General features: G+C 39.2%; 2 protein-coding genes across 3 annotated transcripts in view; both read left to right on the plus strand.

Annotated features, from left to right (window-relative positions):
• The window catches only part of ANXA4 (annexin A4), a 71,062-nt gene extending 64,827 nt beyond the window's left edge, over positions 1–6,235 (plus strand). For both annotated transcript variants that reach the window (XM_020911132.2, XM_020911131.2), the window contains 3 exons: positions 390–448; positions 1,460–1,582; positions 5,157–6,235. In XM_020911132.2, the coding sequence (XP_020766791.1) occupies positions 390–448; positions 1,460–1,582; positions 5,157–5,216 (242 nt within the window). In that variant the 3' untranslated portion in view covers positions 5,217–6,235. The remainder of the gene's footprint in view (positions 1–389; positions 449–1,459; positions 1,583–5,156) is intronic.
• A 3,185-nt stretch (positions 6,236–9,420) lies between these two features.
• The window catches only part of GMCL1 (germ cell-less 1, spermatogenesis associated), a 51,458-nt gene continuing 46,954 nt past the window's right edge, over positions 9,421–13,924 (plus strand). Inside the window, exon 1 of the mRNA XM_070480609.1 lies at positions 9,421–9,935. Coding sequence (XP_070336710.1) covers positions 9,676–9,935 — 260 coding nt within the window. The 5' untranslated portion in view covers positions 9,421–9,675. The remainder of the gene's footprint in view (positions 9,936–13,924) is intronic.

The raw sequence follows: 13,924 nt of genomic DNA on the forward strand, positions 1-13,924 counted from the left end.
TTATATCCTTCGTGCCTTTATATCTCAGTACATGGGAAGGTTAATCCTATACTAGCTGCTTCTTGCAAGTCTGTGAATGGTTAGAACTAATAAACTATTTCATATGGTACAGATAACAATAATCTGTTTGAAATTTTTTGGTGCCTTTGCTTTAATGGCCTTTATTAAGTATCTCTTCAGGAACTTGACAATAAATTGAGGGTACTTTCCACCTGTGAAAATGCATTTAGCATAGCCTATGCTCATAAAACATTGTTGACTACATTTTTCCAACAAAACCATCAAGAGATACTATTTCAGACCTTGTAGAAACAATGGGAACAACTGTCACTTTTTTCTCGTAGATTTTATCTGTAAGTTTTTCATTTCTTTTTTTAATCTCTTGACAGTAAAGTGCATGAGGAACAAATCTGCATATTTTGCTGAAAGGCTTTATAAATCCATGAAGGTAAATGACCTCGTTGTTGGCATCTGAATGGCTCTGAGGGTCTTATATGTCCACCTTCATATGCTTATTTACATACCCCACACAAAGTAGCCAAAATCAGCTTGAGCTATTCAGTTCAATTCTTCAAATACTTCACCGAGTGCTTGCTAATTACAATGCTAGATAATATGTATTGAGTACTTATATAATGTGTGATCACTCTTCCTAATGCTTTATATGTATGATTTTATCCCCACAACAGCTCTGTGGGGCAAGTACCATTACCAACTTCCATTTTATAGTTGAGAAAACTGAGGCATAAAGAGGCTAAGCAATTTGCTCAGGGTCCTAATGGAGCAGGAATGCCAACACTGGCAGACGGGCTTCAGAGCCCCAGCTCCTAACCATGAATGGTACTCTGTGCAAGCACTCTTGCTGAGGGGCAAGAGAGATCAAAATCTGTCCTTGCTCTCAGAGAACTTCTAGCCTTGACAGGAAGGCAGGACTTCTAGACAGGAAGGCAGGTATGTGCAAAACACCATAAGAACAAAACAGAATGTAAGACAGTCACTGAAGATCCAAATATCATAAGGACACAAAGGAAAGGGTATTTTAAAAAACGCTTGTTTGGGGGTGAGGATCAAAAACGAATTTATAAGAAACTGGTATATTTAAGCAGAACCTTAAAGGAAGTTTTATATCAGAGGATTTTACATGGTAGGAAGGATGGTGAAGCTGTGAAGGGAAGATGGGTGGATCACTGTAGGTGAGGCAGGCAGGCTGGAGAACACAGGTATGTCTCTAGAAGGGCAGAGGGTGGTCTCCTCTGGTCAGCACACAGAGGGTTGGAAAGATAAGTTGGAGAAAGCCTTGAGCTCTGTGAGGAGGAGTGATATTCCACAGGCCCCTAAGGTTGTAGTCCAAAGGATGTCTATGGAAGACTGATACATAGTCTTGCCTTGATAGCCTAACGAAGGGCCCTGTCTGAAAACCAGCTCAGCTCTCTATGCAGTGATCTGGTTTCTTCCTTAGGGCTTGGGCACCGATGATGACACCCTTATCAGAGTGATGGTTTCTCGAGCGGAGATTGATATGTTGGACATCCGGGCAAACTTCAAGAGACTCTATGGAAAGTCTCTATACTCCTTCATCAAGGTGGGTCATGGGAGCCAGGGGAAAACGCTAATGAAAGGAGCAGGTTCTGACCTAGGTATTTAGACACTTCCTATCATCTCCTTCTTGTCAGATATCCTTCCCTTTAAAGTGGTACTCTCAAATATTTCCAGTCTGTCTCCTTTCACATGGATGTTTAAATCTCTGCCTGGTTAGAAGTTGAAAATATTTGCCTTCTAAATATAGTAATTATTTCATGTGGATCCCAGACAGAGAAAGATTATATTTTAATGAGTGGTTTTAAGAGCACAATTTCCATTTCTACCTGCTTACAATAAAAGGTAAGCTATTAAATCAGTCATCCAGAACCCCATCGTGGGGCAGCCGAGGTCTGCTGAAAATAAGGGAAAACACGACAGTTGTCCTCAATTGCTGTTCTTTACCTGGCACCAGACTTCCCATCCTAACATGGCATGGGGAGTAATGAGAAATGGTTGACATTGCTCAAAACCCCTCATTACTGCAATTTTGCTCTTTGAGGAAACCAGAAGGAACATGAAATATGAAGCCAAGGATATGAAACCAAGACTTATGTCCCTAGAAGCTGGTGTTCCCAGCACAGTAAATGTCAAGTCAGGATTTGATCTGTGAATTAAATATTCTGAATCCTACTCATAGCTTGGAGAGGTGTAGCTACTGGGTGATTTGAACTGCAGAGTCTGTAACTATGTCTACAAGGCATTCAGAAAGTTGTTTCTATTTCTGTACAATCTGTGAGGTCATTTTATTTTGCAGTGCTGAAATATAGCTAGCTGTAAGTAAAACAATTTTAAGATTCAAGGATGACTGTAAATGAAGCTATGGGAAAATATTTGTAACATATAATATAGGGTTAATATCCCTATCTGAAGAGCTTGTACAAATCACTAAGAAAAAGGGGAAAAAAATCCAAAAGGAAAACCTGGACAAAAAGAAAACATGCACTCAATGAAAGATGAAACACAAAATGGACACTAAATATGGAGAATGTTTAATTTCACTAATACATAATAGATTACAAATAAGAATGGATCATCATTTTTCACTAAATACCTTAACAAAGTTTAAAGAGCTCATAACCAGCATTGAGAAAGGCTTGGGGAAAACTCACCAGCTATTACAGAAGCACTGTAAACTAGTCTAACTTTCCTAGGAGGCAATTTGGCAATAAATGTTTAAAAAATAAACTATACCTCTTATGTAGCTATTGTTAGTGTTTAGGAATTTCTTTAGGGGAAATAATAAGGTAAAGGTGCACTAATGCACAGAGTGAGAGAAAATATTTACAAATCATATCTAGTAAGAGTTTACTATCCAGAATATATAAAGAACTCCTACAGCTCAATAGCAAAGAGACAAACAATCCAATTAAAAAATCACAGAGGGTTTGACTATCTTCATACCTACTAAGATGGCTAAAATTAAAACAAAAATGGAAAATAACAAAAGTTGGTGACAACGTGGACAAATTGGAACCTTGTGTATTGCTGGTGTGAATGTAAAATGGTGCAGCCACTGTGGAAAACAGTTTGGTACTTCCTTAAGTAATTAAACATAGAATTACCACATGACCCAGCAATTCCAATCCCAAGTATATACTCAAAAGAAATAAAAACGAGGTTGTACACCAATGTAAACATTATTCATAATAACCAAAAAGTGAAAACAACCTAAGGGTCCATTAACAGATGAATGTTTACAGTGTGGTAGATACATACATAAAATGAATGAAGTTTCTGATACATGGATGAACTCTGGAAACATGCTAAGTGAAATAAACCAGACACAAAAGGACAAATACTGTATATGATTCTACTTACATGAAATATTTAGACTAGGTAAATTCATAGAGACCAAAAGTACACTAGAGGTTATAAGGGGCTGGAGAAAGAGGGGAACAGGAAATTCTTAACTTAGTGGTTACAGAGTTTATTACATATTATTTTCATTTTTATTAACCAATAGGGGATGACTGAAATTATGGAAAATCTATACAATGGAATACTACACAGACCCTAAAATGACGGGGTAAAAAATATTGACTTGCGGAAACAGCTCAACAAATATATTTACATTATGTGTTTGTATATGTATAAATATGCAAATATATGTGTTTACACACACTCATATCATACAACACTGGAAAGTCTAAAAATAAAGACTACATGGCCCATTCAATAACAATTGCCAAAAGGAGCAGGATAGAAATAGAAAATATGTAAATAATAGAAAAAAGACAGAAGTGAGGTTAGAAACATAAGTTATGATAATAAATAAACTCCCAGATTAGGTAAAAATACAAAATCCTACTGCATACTGTTTATAAAGAACAACTGAAATACAGTGATATGTAAGAAGCTTTAAAAGAAAAAGCCAGGGAAAAGAACGTTAGACAAATAAAAGGAAAGCAGGGGTTATACTATAAGTAAAAAGAAGAATTCAGGACTTCCCTGGCAGTCCAGTGGTTAAGACTCTCGGCTCCCGATGCAAGGGGCACAAGTTCAGTCCCTAGTTGGGATCCCACATGTTGTGCAGCATGGCCAGAAAGAAAAAAAAAAGAATTTAAGGGGGAAAAGCATTAAACAGAGAAAAAGTGGATCACTGTATTTTGATAAAAGCTACATGTTACAACCAAGATTAAATTACCATGAAACTTTAGGTGCCAAACAGTATTGCATTCAAATATACAAATAAGAAACTTGAGACTTCAGAAGAATGTTGATGGGGATACTTTGCTGGATATGTTTAACACATCCTTATCTTTTGACAGATCAATGAGGCAAAGTATCAACAAGAGTGTATTAAGGTTGATTTGAATAATATACATTAAACTTTGAATCCAATTCCATCTTTTCTAGTCACCCATGAAGCACTAACAAAAACTGATCTATTATTTAGACCATGAAAAATTCTACATAAAAATTATTTCTTCTTTCTAGAAGGCTGTTTTGCAAACCCTATTAAAAGAAAATGCATGATCATTGATCTGGCAATTCCCATTTTATGAAAATTTATTCTGAATAAATCATTAAGAAAATGCACAAAAATGTATGTTTATTACAGCAGTGTTTTTAATAGTGAAAAATTGGAAACAACATAAATATCCAATGGGGGGAGATCAAATAAATTATTTTACCTATGTAAAATGGAATACTCTGTAACCATTAAGGAATGATGTTGTGGAGGAATATTTAATAATAGGAGATCAGCAATATTAAGTAAAAAGCAGAATACAGACGAATACTACAATCTCATCATGTAGGAATCTGTATGCATAGAAAAAAGTCAGGAAGGATATACAAAAACCAAAATGTTAGGCATAGTAATCTCTAGATGTTGGAATTATGGATGATCTTTATATTCTTTTATGTCTTTATTTTCTACATTGAACAAGTGTTCTTTTTGTAATAAAAAATAACAAATGTCATTTAAAAATAAAAAAACAAAACAAAAAACACTTCTAGAAAAATCCAGGCAAGATTGGAAAAGGTAACCTAGGTAACTTTGAGCTGTATATTCTATTTTGAAGCCCGTTTCTCTGACTGAACTCTGCTTTTCTTGCCCCCTCCACCACCAGGGTGACACATCCGGAGACTACAGGAAGGTGCTGCTCATTCTCTGTGGAGGAGATGATTAAAATAAAATCCAGAAAGCACAGGAAGATTCCCTACACTTTGAATTCTTTTTAACTTAATTTTTCTACACTGCTATTAGCATTATCTCAGAATGCTTATTTCCAATTAAAACGCCTACAGATGCCTCCTAGGATATAGCCTGTATTATTATTCATCTATAATTACCCACTATGATGCTTTAAAGCTGTACTTGCATTTCAAAGCTCATAAAACCTAAAAGGAGATTTCAAATTAGAAATAAGAATGTGCTCCATGTTTTCAACAGATCTCTTCCTGTTTCTGTTTCACAGAAATTGGGCTATATTACATTATTTCATATTCTCTTTTTGGTGAAAACTATTGAAGTGGAAGACCGGAAGACTGTTCTAAAACCTCTTTTATTCCCTCATTCTATTGTTAGAGTGGCTAGTAATTTCTTGATTTGAAATTGTCAGCATCTAGTTAGTAAGAATATCTATCCAGTTTGCTATTTTACAGTAATTGTTTGAAAGCATCTACACATCTGCTTTGTTTAGGTTTTCATCTAAAGTGCTAGTTGATCTTAGTACTAAGTTCAGCATTGGAGACTCGCTCCATCACATCTTACATTAAGGTCACTTAGACTCTCCAGGTTGAAGTATAACAAACTCACTGACTTGTCTGAATAAATTCAACTCTGTGTGGTTATACAGATCATATATGTCTGACTACCAAACATAAATGCTGGACATTCCACAATATTAGGGTTAATAATAATAATAATGGTCTTAAAGCCAGCTTGAAGATGAATGTGAAAAAATTAAGTGTCAAACTACATATTCTGGTGATGGTGTAGTGCTCTGAATTTACACATTTTTGTGCTAAAAATAATTTTTAAAATCATTTTTAATTTTGTTGATTTGAATACTTGCATTTTGTTGACTTGCACTGTGCCTTTCAACTCTAGAATTATTGTAAAGGTGTACTTGGATTTAATTTAAAAGTTCAGTTTGCATACAACACAGAAAAATAATTCCAATAAAATATGGTGCATTTCAAATGAGGTATATGTTTTCCCTGATTGACTTTTCTGCCTGTGAGTTTTTTCATCCTGGATTCTGAAGTGAGATCTTTTTGAAGGATTTATATTACTCAATTTCTATTAGAAAGTACAGCATTAAGGAAAATAACATATTTACCCTTACAGCTGTAAAATTAATGTTCACATATACCAAACTCTACTTAATGATAGAAAATAGTATATTTAATTTATCTCTGGAAATGAGTGATACTCTCAGTTCTACTAAGTAGACCATTCATAGTGAATAAAAATATTTGTCTTCTTTGTTCATTCTGTAATATTTGTTGTATTTTGATGGGTGAAATATAGGGATTTGTTTCTTCTTGCCTACTGCAAGTGCTTGACTATTGGTGAAAGCTATTTACATGAATATTTAGTCATTGCAGTTAATTGTAGGAAATAGTACTGCTGCTTCGATTCCTACCTAGAAAAGCATGCAATCTCCAGGTCAACTTTATTTAGCTTTGGAAGCACTCCAAATTTTTGGTGATTTTATGTTTAAATTACATTGGTTGACCAAAAGAGTCCATTCAGGTTTTTCCATAAGATGTTACAGAAATACTTGAATGGACTTTTGGCCAACCCAATATATGCCTTAGCCAGAATTTTAAAACAAATTGTATATGTTGATGAGAAACTTTCTAGAGAGGCGGTAAAGCCACCCTGGAGGGAATGATTGTTAAGTTGAATAAGCACGACTTTGTAATATACTTAGGAAGCAACTTAGTTTTTTTCTCCCACTATCCATTTACGTTTATTCATTGGGTCTAGTTCTTCTCCTGTCTTTAGATGAAAATTCTAGATAGAGGATAAGGTTGTGACTTTTCTGGTCATTCTTAGGTTTTAAAAAGTCGTACTGTGCAGGTCATAAAATATCATTTCAGTAATGAATGTTTTCAGTTAAAATTCCAAACTTCATTTACAGCTGAGGCTTCTCCCCTTGTTCAGCTCTGGTTTATTGCCAGCAGGAAGCTGGCATTTGGAGACAGTAGGCTTCTTTTTTCACCTTGGCTTCCTTCTAAACCTCCCCTCCCCAACCTAGCAGGAAGGAGAAGAGGAAAGGGGAACAGGAAACTTTTTACCTGCTAGTGCTGCGATGATAGATGATCAGTGTTGTGTGATGCTATCAGATGTTTAAAGGCTAATTCTTAAAGACAATCCTGCATTCCTTTACAAGTCCATCATCAATAAACTACTCATCTTTGGTTCCTTTCACAAGCAAATGCAGTTCTCCTTTTTTCAGCCCCTAGAAACTCAGGCTCTGTGCCAAAGTCTGTCATGCCACCCAGTCCTTTTAGACAGGATCCCATGCTTGCTGTCTTATAGTGGCTCACAACTGTTCCATGTGTATCCTTTTGTGCTGACAAAAGGTATTCTGGCGGTGCAGCAGGGGATCTGCTCTTCCCCTCCACATTTCCCTTCCAAGCTACCTCAGCCAGCCTCTCTCAGTTCATATTTCTGAGTGAGTACACTGGGGCCCTAAGTTACATATACCATGATGGGAGTATAAACTAGTGCAATCATTTCAGAGAGTAATTTGGCAATAGATAATAAAGTTATATAAAGTTCCCAGCAAACACTTCTGGGGATCTATTTAGTGAATCTCTGCACATGGTATTCACTGCTGCTGCTCTTATGTACATTAAAGTAGAAACAACCTAACTCCCTCAGTGAAGGAAAAGATAAATTTTGGGTTAGTCACAAAATGAGTAGTGAAAATTAACTAGAGATTTGTCAACTGATTAAGTCTCAAAAGTATAATTTTGAGAGAGAAGAAGGGTGCAGAATGATAGGTATGAATGATTCCATTTAATTACATGTCTAAACACGCAAAAGAAAATATATTGCTATGGGTACACATATAAAAACATGCATGGGAATAATGATCTAACCATTCTGAGGATAGTGTAGAGGGAAGGGAGTTTCTGCCTATCTGTATTGTTCTACTTGAATGAATCAAAGCTAGTATAATATACTGAAGTTTTTACTAAAATTTAAGTTATATTTGTGGTGAGTCCATAGGTATTTATCATATTAGAGTAATTCATTTCAAGTATTCCATTTATATTTCATTATAAATACTGTCATTATAAGGGCTTCCCTTGTGGCTCAGCCAGTAAAGAATTTGCCTGCAATGCTAGAGACCTGGGTTTGATCCCTGGGTTGAGAAGATCCACTGGAGAAGGGAAAGGATACCCGCTCCAGTATTCTGGCCTGGAGAATTCCAAGGGGGTCTCGAAGAGTCACAACGGAGAGACTTTCACTTTCACTGTCATAAACATTTCATTTAAAAACTAGCAGAAGGTAATCAGAGAATGAAAGCTGACTGCCCAGGGTCCATAGCAATGGCTGCATACTCCACGTATACAACTTTAATTTTTGCTCAGCACCTGTAAGTTTTGCTTGGACCTCCAGAAGGCACTTGAAACCTTGACAGGCCCGGTATGAAGCCTATTCAGACATCCCACTGCCGCTGGGAGGGAAGGAAAAGAGTCCTGGGAATGACTCGCCGTAATCAGTTCAGAGCAGGCGAGAGGTGCCCCTTAACACATCCAAGGGCTGGGAAGGGACATATGCATACCGATGGTTGATTCATGTTGATATTTGGCAGAAAACAACAAAATTCTGTAAACCAATTATCCTTCGATTTAAAAAAACATTAAAAAATAAAACACACATGCACAAAAACCCAAGGGCTTAGCAAAGCTCCACATTCGAGGTCCTCCTCTCCTGGAAAGCCTGAGCAGGGCGTGACCCTCGCACATGGTTGGTGTTCAGTCGCTCAGTCGTGTCGGACTCTGCACCGCCAAGCTCACACATGGTGAGCTCCTCCAAAAAAGACCCCCAAACAGCAATGTCTTTTTTGCCCCGTGCCGGTCACAGGGCCCAGAAGACATCTGGAGTTTAGGTAATCTTTGCAGAAAGAACGAATAAGCTAGAATTGCCAGTCTTGCTAACACAAAGTGATGTCCAAACTAAAGCTAAACGGCAGTTCTGCTTCCAACTCAGGATTGTTGGAGAGATCAGCCAAGCTCAGTGTGAATATCCCGGGGACAGCACACGCGCAGCCCGGTTCCCGCCCTCAACCCATTCTGCGCAGGCTCCACCTGTGCCGTACGCGCGCTTTCCCCCGCCCCTTCCGGAGGCTCGCCGTGCGCATGCGTCCTACGTTCCGCGCTTTGTTGCAAAAGCTAGGGGGTGAGGTCTTGCGGTTCGCGCGAGTGGCGGCCAGACGCGGCGGCCGGGGCGGAGGATGGAGGCTGTGGTGTCCACGGCAACGGTCGTGGCCGCGCGTGAGAAGGTGGCTGTGTAGGCAACTCGGGCTCTGTGGAGACTGGCGGTGGTGGCCGGGCCATGGCGGGAGACCGTCTGTGTTGGGCTCCCTGAGGTGCGCTCCCTGCCGTCTCGGGGAGCCGTGACCCATGGGCTCGCTGAGCAGCCGGGTGCTGCGCCACCCAGGGCGAGCCCGAGCCCAGCAGGAGCCGGCTTCTGGGGCTGGGGGCTCCGCCCGGAGGCCGGAGACTGGTGGCGACGCGCCCGGCCATGGCTTCTGTTACTGTCCGGGTAGTCACAAGCGCAAGCGGAACAGCGGGGCCTTCTGCTACTGTAACCCCGATTCCGAGACCGACGAGGATGAAGAGGAAGGGGACGAGCAGCAGCGGCTCCTCAACACCCCTCGAAGGTACGGGGCGGGGAGGGGGACACGCCCGCACTGTCCGCTCTCGCACCTGTTGGGCGGCTTCCGCGGCCCGGCCTGGGGATGAGCCCTGGGGGCTTCGGGGGCTGCGGCGCTCCCCAGCCTGTGAAGAGCCGGACGTGCCCTTGACTGGGTAGACCTAAGAGTCGGTCCGAGGCGGGCCGGATGGGGTGCACCTGGGGAGACGCCCCGTGGTCTGGCTTGTAAACCGCAGACGCCGCCAGGGTGGTGCTACCGCCCCAAGATGAGACTGAGAAACGCCAAGCCAAGGCTTGCGCCTCGTTAAACCTTAGACAGAGCCAGCCGGCCGGCCTTCCGTAATACACCTTGGTCCTCTCTTGAGTGGGTGACAGTAGAATTAAGTTGTTTTGCATCCGGCTGCCTTGAATAGTACGAGACACGTACATTCAGGCCCTGAAATGGGCAGCCCTGTTGTCCCTCAGCGAAAGGGAAATGATTACATACAGGGGCTCTTTTTAACTATAAAGGTGAAATTTATCAGTAATGTGTACATTTGTTCCTCAATAGCAACAGAGTCTTTTCAGCGTCTCTAGCACTCAGAGTCGTTGACCAAGTGTAAGGCAGCTTGCTTAACCTTTTTTTTAGAAGAGTTGAAAAACGGAGTATTTACTTGGGAGCTAAAATGTCCTTTGTAAGTTGAATATATTTTCACATAAACAGTCTCGTTGCTACCTTTTTTTAAGGCCATCAGTGGGTCACATAGATGTAATTTTTTAAAGGAAACTTTAAAAGAGTGTAAAATTTTATGCTACACGTTACATGTTTATTGTAAAATAAGAGTATCATAATAACCTCTAAGTAATTTGATTTCTAAATCCTTTCATACAGTTTTATGTTTATATTTACAAAAATGGACCCGACTGTCAAACTGTTCAGTTCCCTTTTTGGAGAATTAGTGCAGTATAGTTTTACGAGCTCAAGTTCTGAGTTCTAGGCTGTGTTTTGCTTTTAATAGCTTTATTTCCTCATGACTAAAATGGAGATGCTAATACAATGCACAGTGCCTGGTATGGAAGCAGTCAGTAAATATTATGTCTCCTTGATGAATCGGCTCCCCTTATCTTTACAAAATATAAAGATATTTACATCCGTATTACTATAGCCAGTACCACTTTGTTTTGATTCCCTTTTAACCTGTGTCTTAAAGTAGTATTTTGTAGACAGCATTTAGTTGAATCTTGTTTTTGAAAAAATCCAATAGGATAATCTCTGCCTTTCAATTAGTATTTAGACCACTGTATTTAATGTCACTATAAAAATATATGGGACTTCCCTGATGGCTCAGATGTAAAGAATCTGCCTGCGATGCAGGAGACCTGGGTTCTATCCCAGGGTCAGGAAGGGAATGGCTACCCACTCCAGTATTCTTGCCTGAGAATTCCATGGACAGAGAAGCCTGCCAGGCTACAGTCTGCAGAGTTGCAAAGAATTGGACACAACTAAGCGTCTAACACACACACATAGAAATATATGTGTCGGGGTCCGTTTGAAAGAAATTAATTAATTTGAAAGAAATTAAAGAAAGAAAATTTAATATAACCATTATTGAAGTAAAGAGATCTCTGAAAAATACAAGAATAGAGGACACAGGGAGCAGTCACTACTTCTAGGGCTGAGACAGACTATCCAGGGAAGAAACAAATTTGGAATAGGGACACCTTTTCCAAGCTGAGATTCAAATGTTAAAGGAGTTGTGGCCCTCTAGATGGTAGAAAAGTTTGCTAAGTTGTGGAAGGCTGAGACTGGCTAGCAAGAAACCACCCACTGGCATGCCATCAAAACTAGCCTGAAGGCTGTCTGGCTCACAAAACTGAAAATATTTACCGTCTAGACCTTTATAGAAAAAGTTTGCCGACCCCCAGGTTACGTGAGTAGAGTGGAATGGAAAATCTAATAAAGCAAATCTTTATTAGGAAGTGTATATCAGAATCTAGTGTGTTATACTAGTATACCAGCATAAGATGCCTAGTTTATTCAGCTCAGCATGGACAAAGGGTGTAAGAAAATTTTAAGATCAGGAATTTTGTGAGTTGTCGATGATACGCTTCCTGAGGTTGTCTCGTGTGCACTTCTACCTCAGCCACCACTCCATGAAAAGCTTTGGTCTCCAGGCCCACTTTCTACCTAATACCTTTTGTCAAGTTCATGTTTTAATTTTACATTAACAAGACTTAAAATTCAGCTGTTCTGCAACCAGATCTTTAGTTTCTTGTCTATAGAGTGTCTCAAAATGGAAATCTAGTGAACAGTTATTTGTTGTTAGAGCTATGTAAATGTTGTTCACCGCAGAGTCACGTAGTGTGCTAGGATTATAAATCGTACTTCCTGGGTCCAAAGTCACAACCACTTGTTTTCCTCTTGGGAGAAATCTTCTAACCTGATAATTAAATTGAATCTTTTTTCTTTTTTTTTTTTAACATTCCATTAAGTGTTTAAATTCGGACCCTGTTTTCATTTGTAGCTTATTAAAACAGTACTCTTTTTTGTGTGTGTGTTGCTTTTTTATTTTCCTAGACTTCTCTGACTGGCTTCCACCCCCACCATAATAATATTCAAAATAATAATAATATTCAAAAAAATAATATTCCTTCATCCTGTCTTCAGATTTTTCTCTTTCCGAACATACTTGAATGGAGTCCGTCTTATTTAAACCCAACCTCCCTCTCAGGTACCTTCATCCTCCTGTTCCAATCTGGATTCATTGCCCGCTAGGTCAACACTTATCTTGTCCCAAGATAACACTTATGTTGGACAGACTTTGACCGTGTCTGTAGGATTAGATCCTGTTTTCTGTAGCTTATGTCTTTTCTGAACTCTCTGAGGGAACTACATCCTATATTTTCCTAAGAAAATTGCTAAAGAAGGTAATTTGTGCTTACCTAGTTGTAAATTTAGTCTCTCACTTTAGTCATCTTTTGACTCGGTATAGAAGTCTAATCTGAAATAACTTTTTATATCTCCGATGGTATTTATTCATATGATACTGGTCTAATTCTCTTTTCTTTTTAGGTGACTTTTTTTTCTCTCTGGAGCTTTTGGAAGTTTTTCTTTGGTATTTTGGAATTTAGAAGATGCTTAAGTATAGGTCTTTTAATGGCCTTGGTGCTTTGTGGATCCTTACAGTCTAAAGACTGCTTTGGGGAAAGTTTCTTCTGTAAATCCCTTTCTTCTATTATCTTTGTTTTTTCTTTCTTGGACCCCTCTTAACTGAATTTTGGATCTCTTGGACTGCACCTCTTTCTCTTTTTTTTCTTTCTAGGTCCTTTTTGCTTTATGTTCTAGGAAATTTTCTTTAACTTTGTCTTTCCTTTTTTTTTTTTAATTTCAGCAACCATGTTTTTGGTCCTGAGAGCTCTTTTCTCCCTCTTCTTCTGAGTCATCCTTTATCATAGCATCCTATTTTATAAATGTAATAATCTCAACTCTCATAGCAAACAGATGGGGATACAATAGACAGTGACAGACTTTATTTTCTTGAGCTCCAAAATCACTGCAGATGGTGACTGCAGCCATGAAATTAAAAGATACTTGCTCCTTGGAAGAAAAGCTATGACAAACCTAGGCAGTGTATTAAAAAGTAGGGACATTACTTTGCTGACAAAGGTCCATCTAGTCAAAGCTATGGTTTTTTCATTAGTCATGTATGGATGTGAGAGTTGGGCTATAAAGAAGACTGAGCACCAAAGAATTGATGCTTTCGATTGGTGGTGCTGAAACTGAAGCTCCAGTACTTTGGCCACCTGATGCAGAGAGCCAACTCATTAGAAAAAGACCTTGTTGCTGGGAAAGATTGAAGGCAGGAGGAGAAGGGGTCGACAGAGGATGAGATGGTTGGATGTCATCACCAATGAGATGGACATGAGTTTGAGCAAGCTCCACAAGATGATGAAGGACAAGGAAGCCTGGCGTGCTACAGTCCTTGGGTCTCAAAGAGTTGGACTTGACTGAGCGGC

The sequence above is a fragment of the Odocoileus virginianus genome, chromosome 2, assembly GCF_023699985.2.
Source record: "Odocoileus virginianus isolate 20LAN1187 ecotype Illinois chromosome 2, Ovbor_1.2, whole genome shotgun sequence".
NCBI classification, from domain to species: domain Eukaryota; kingdom Metazoa; phylum Chordata; class Mammalia; order Artiodactyla; family Cervidae; genus Odocoileus; species Odocoileus virginianus.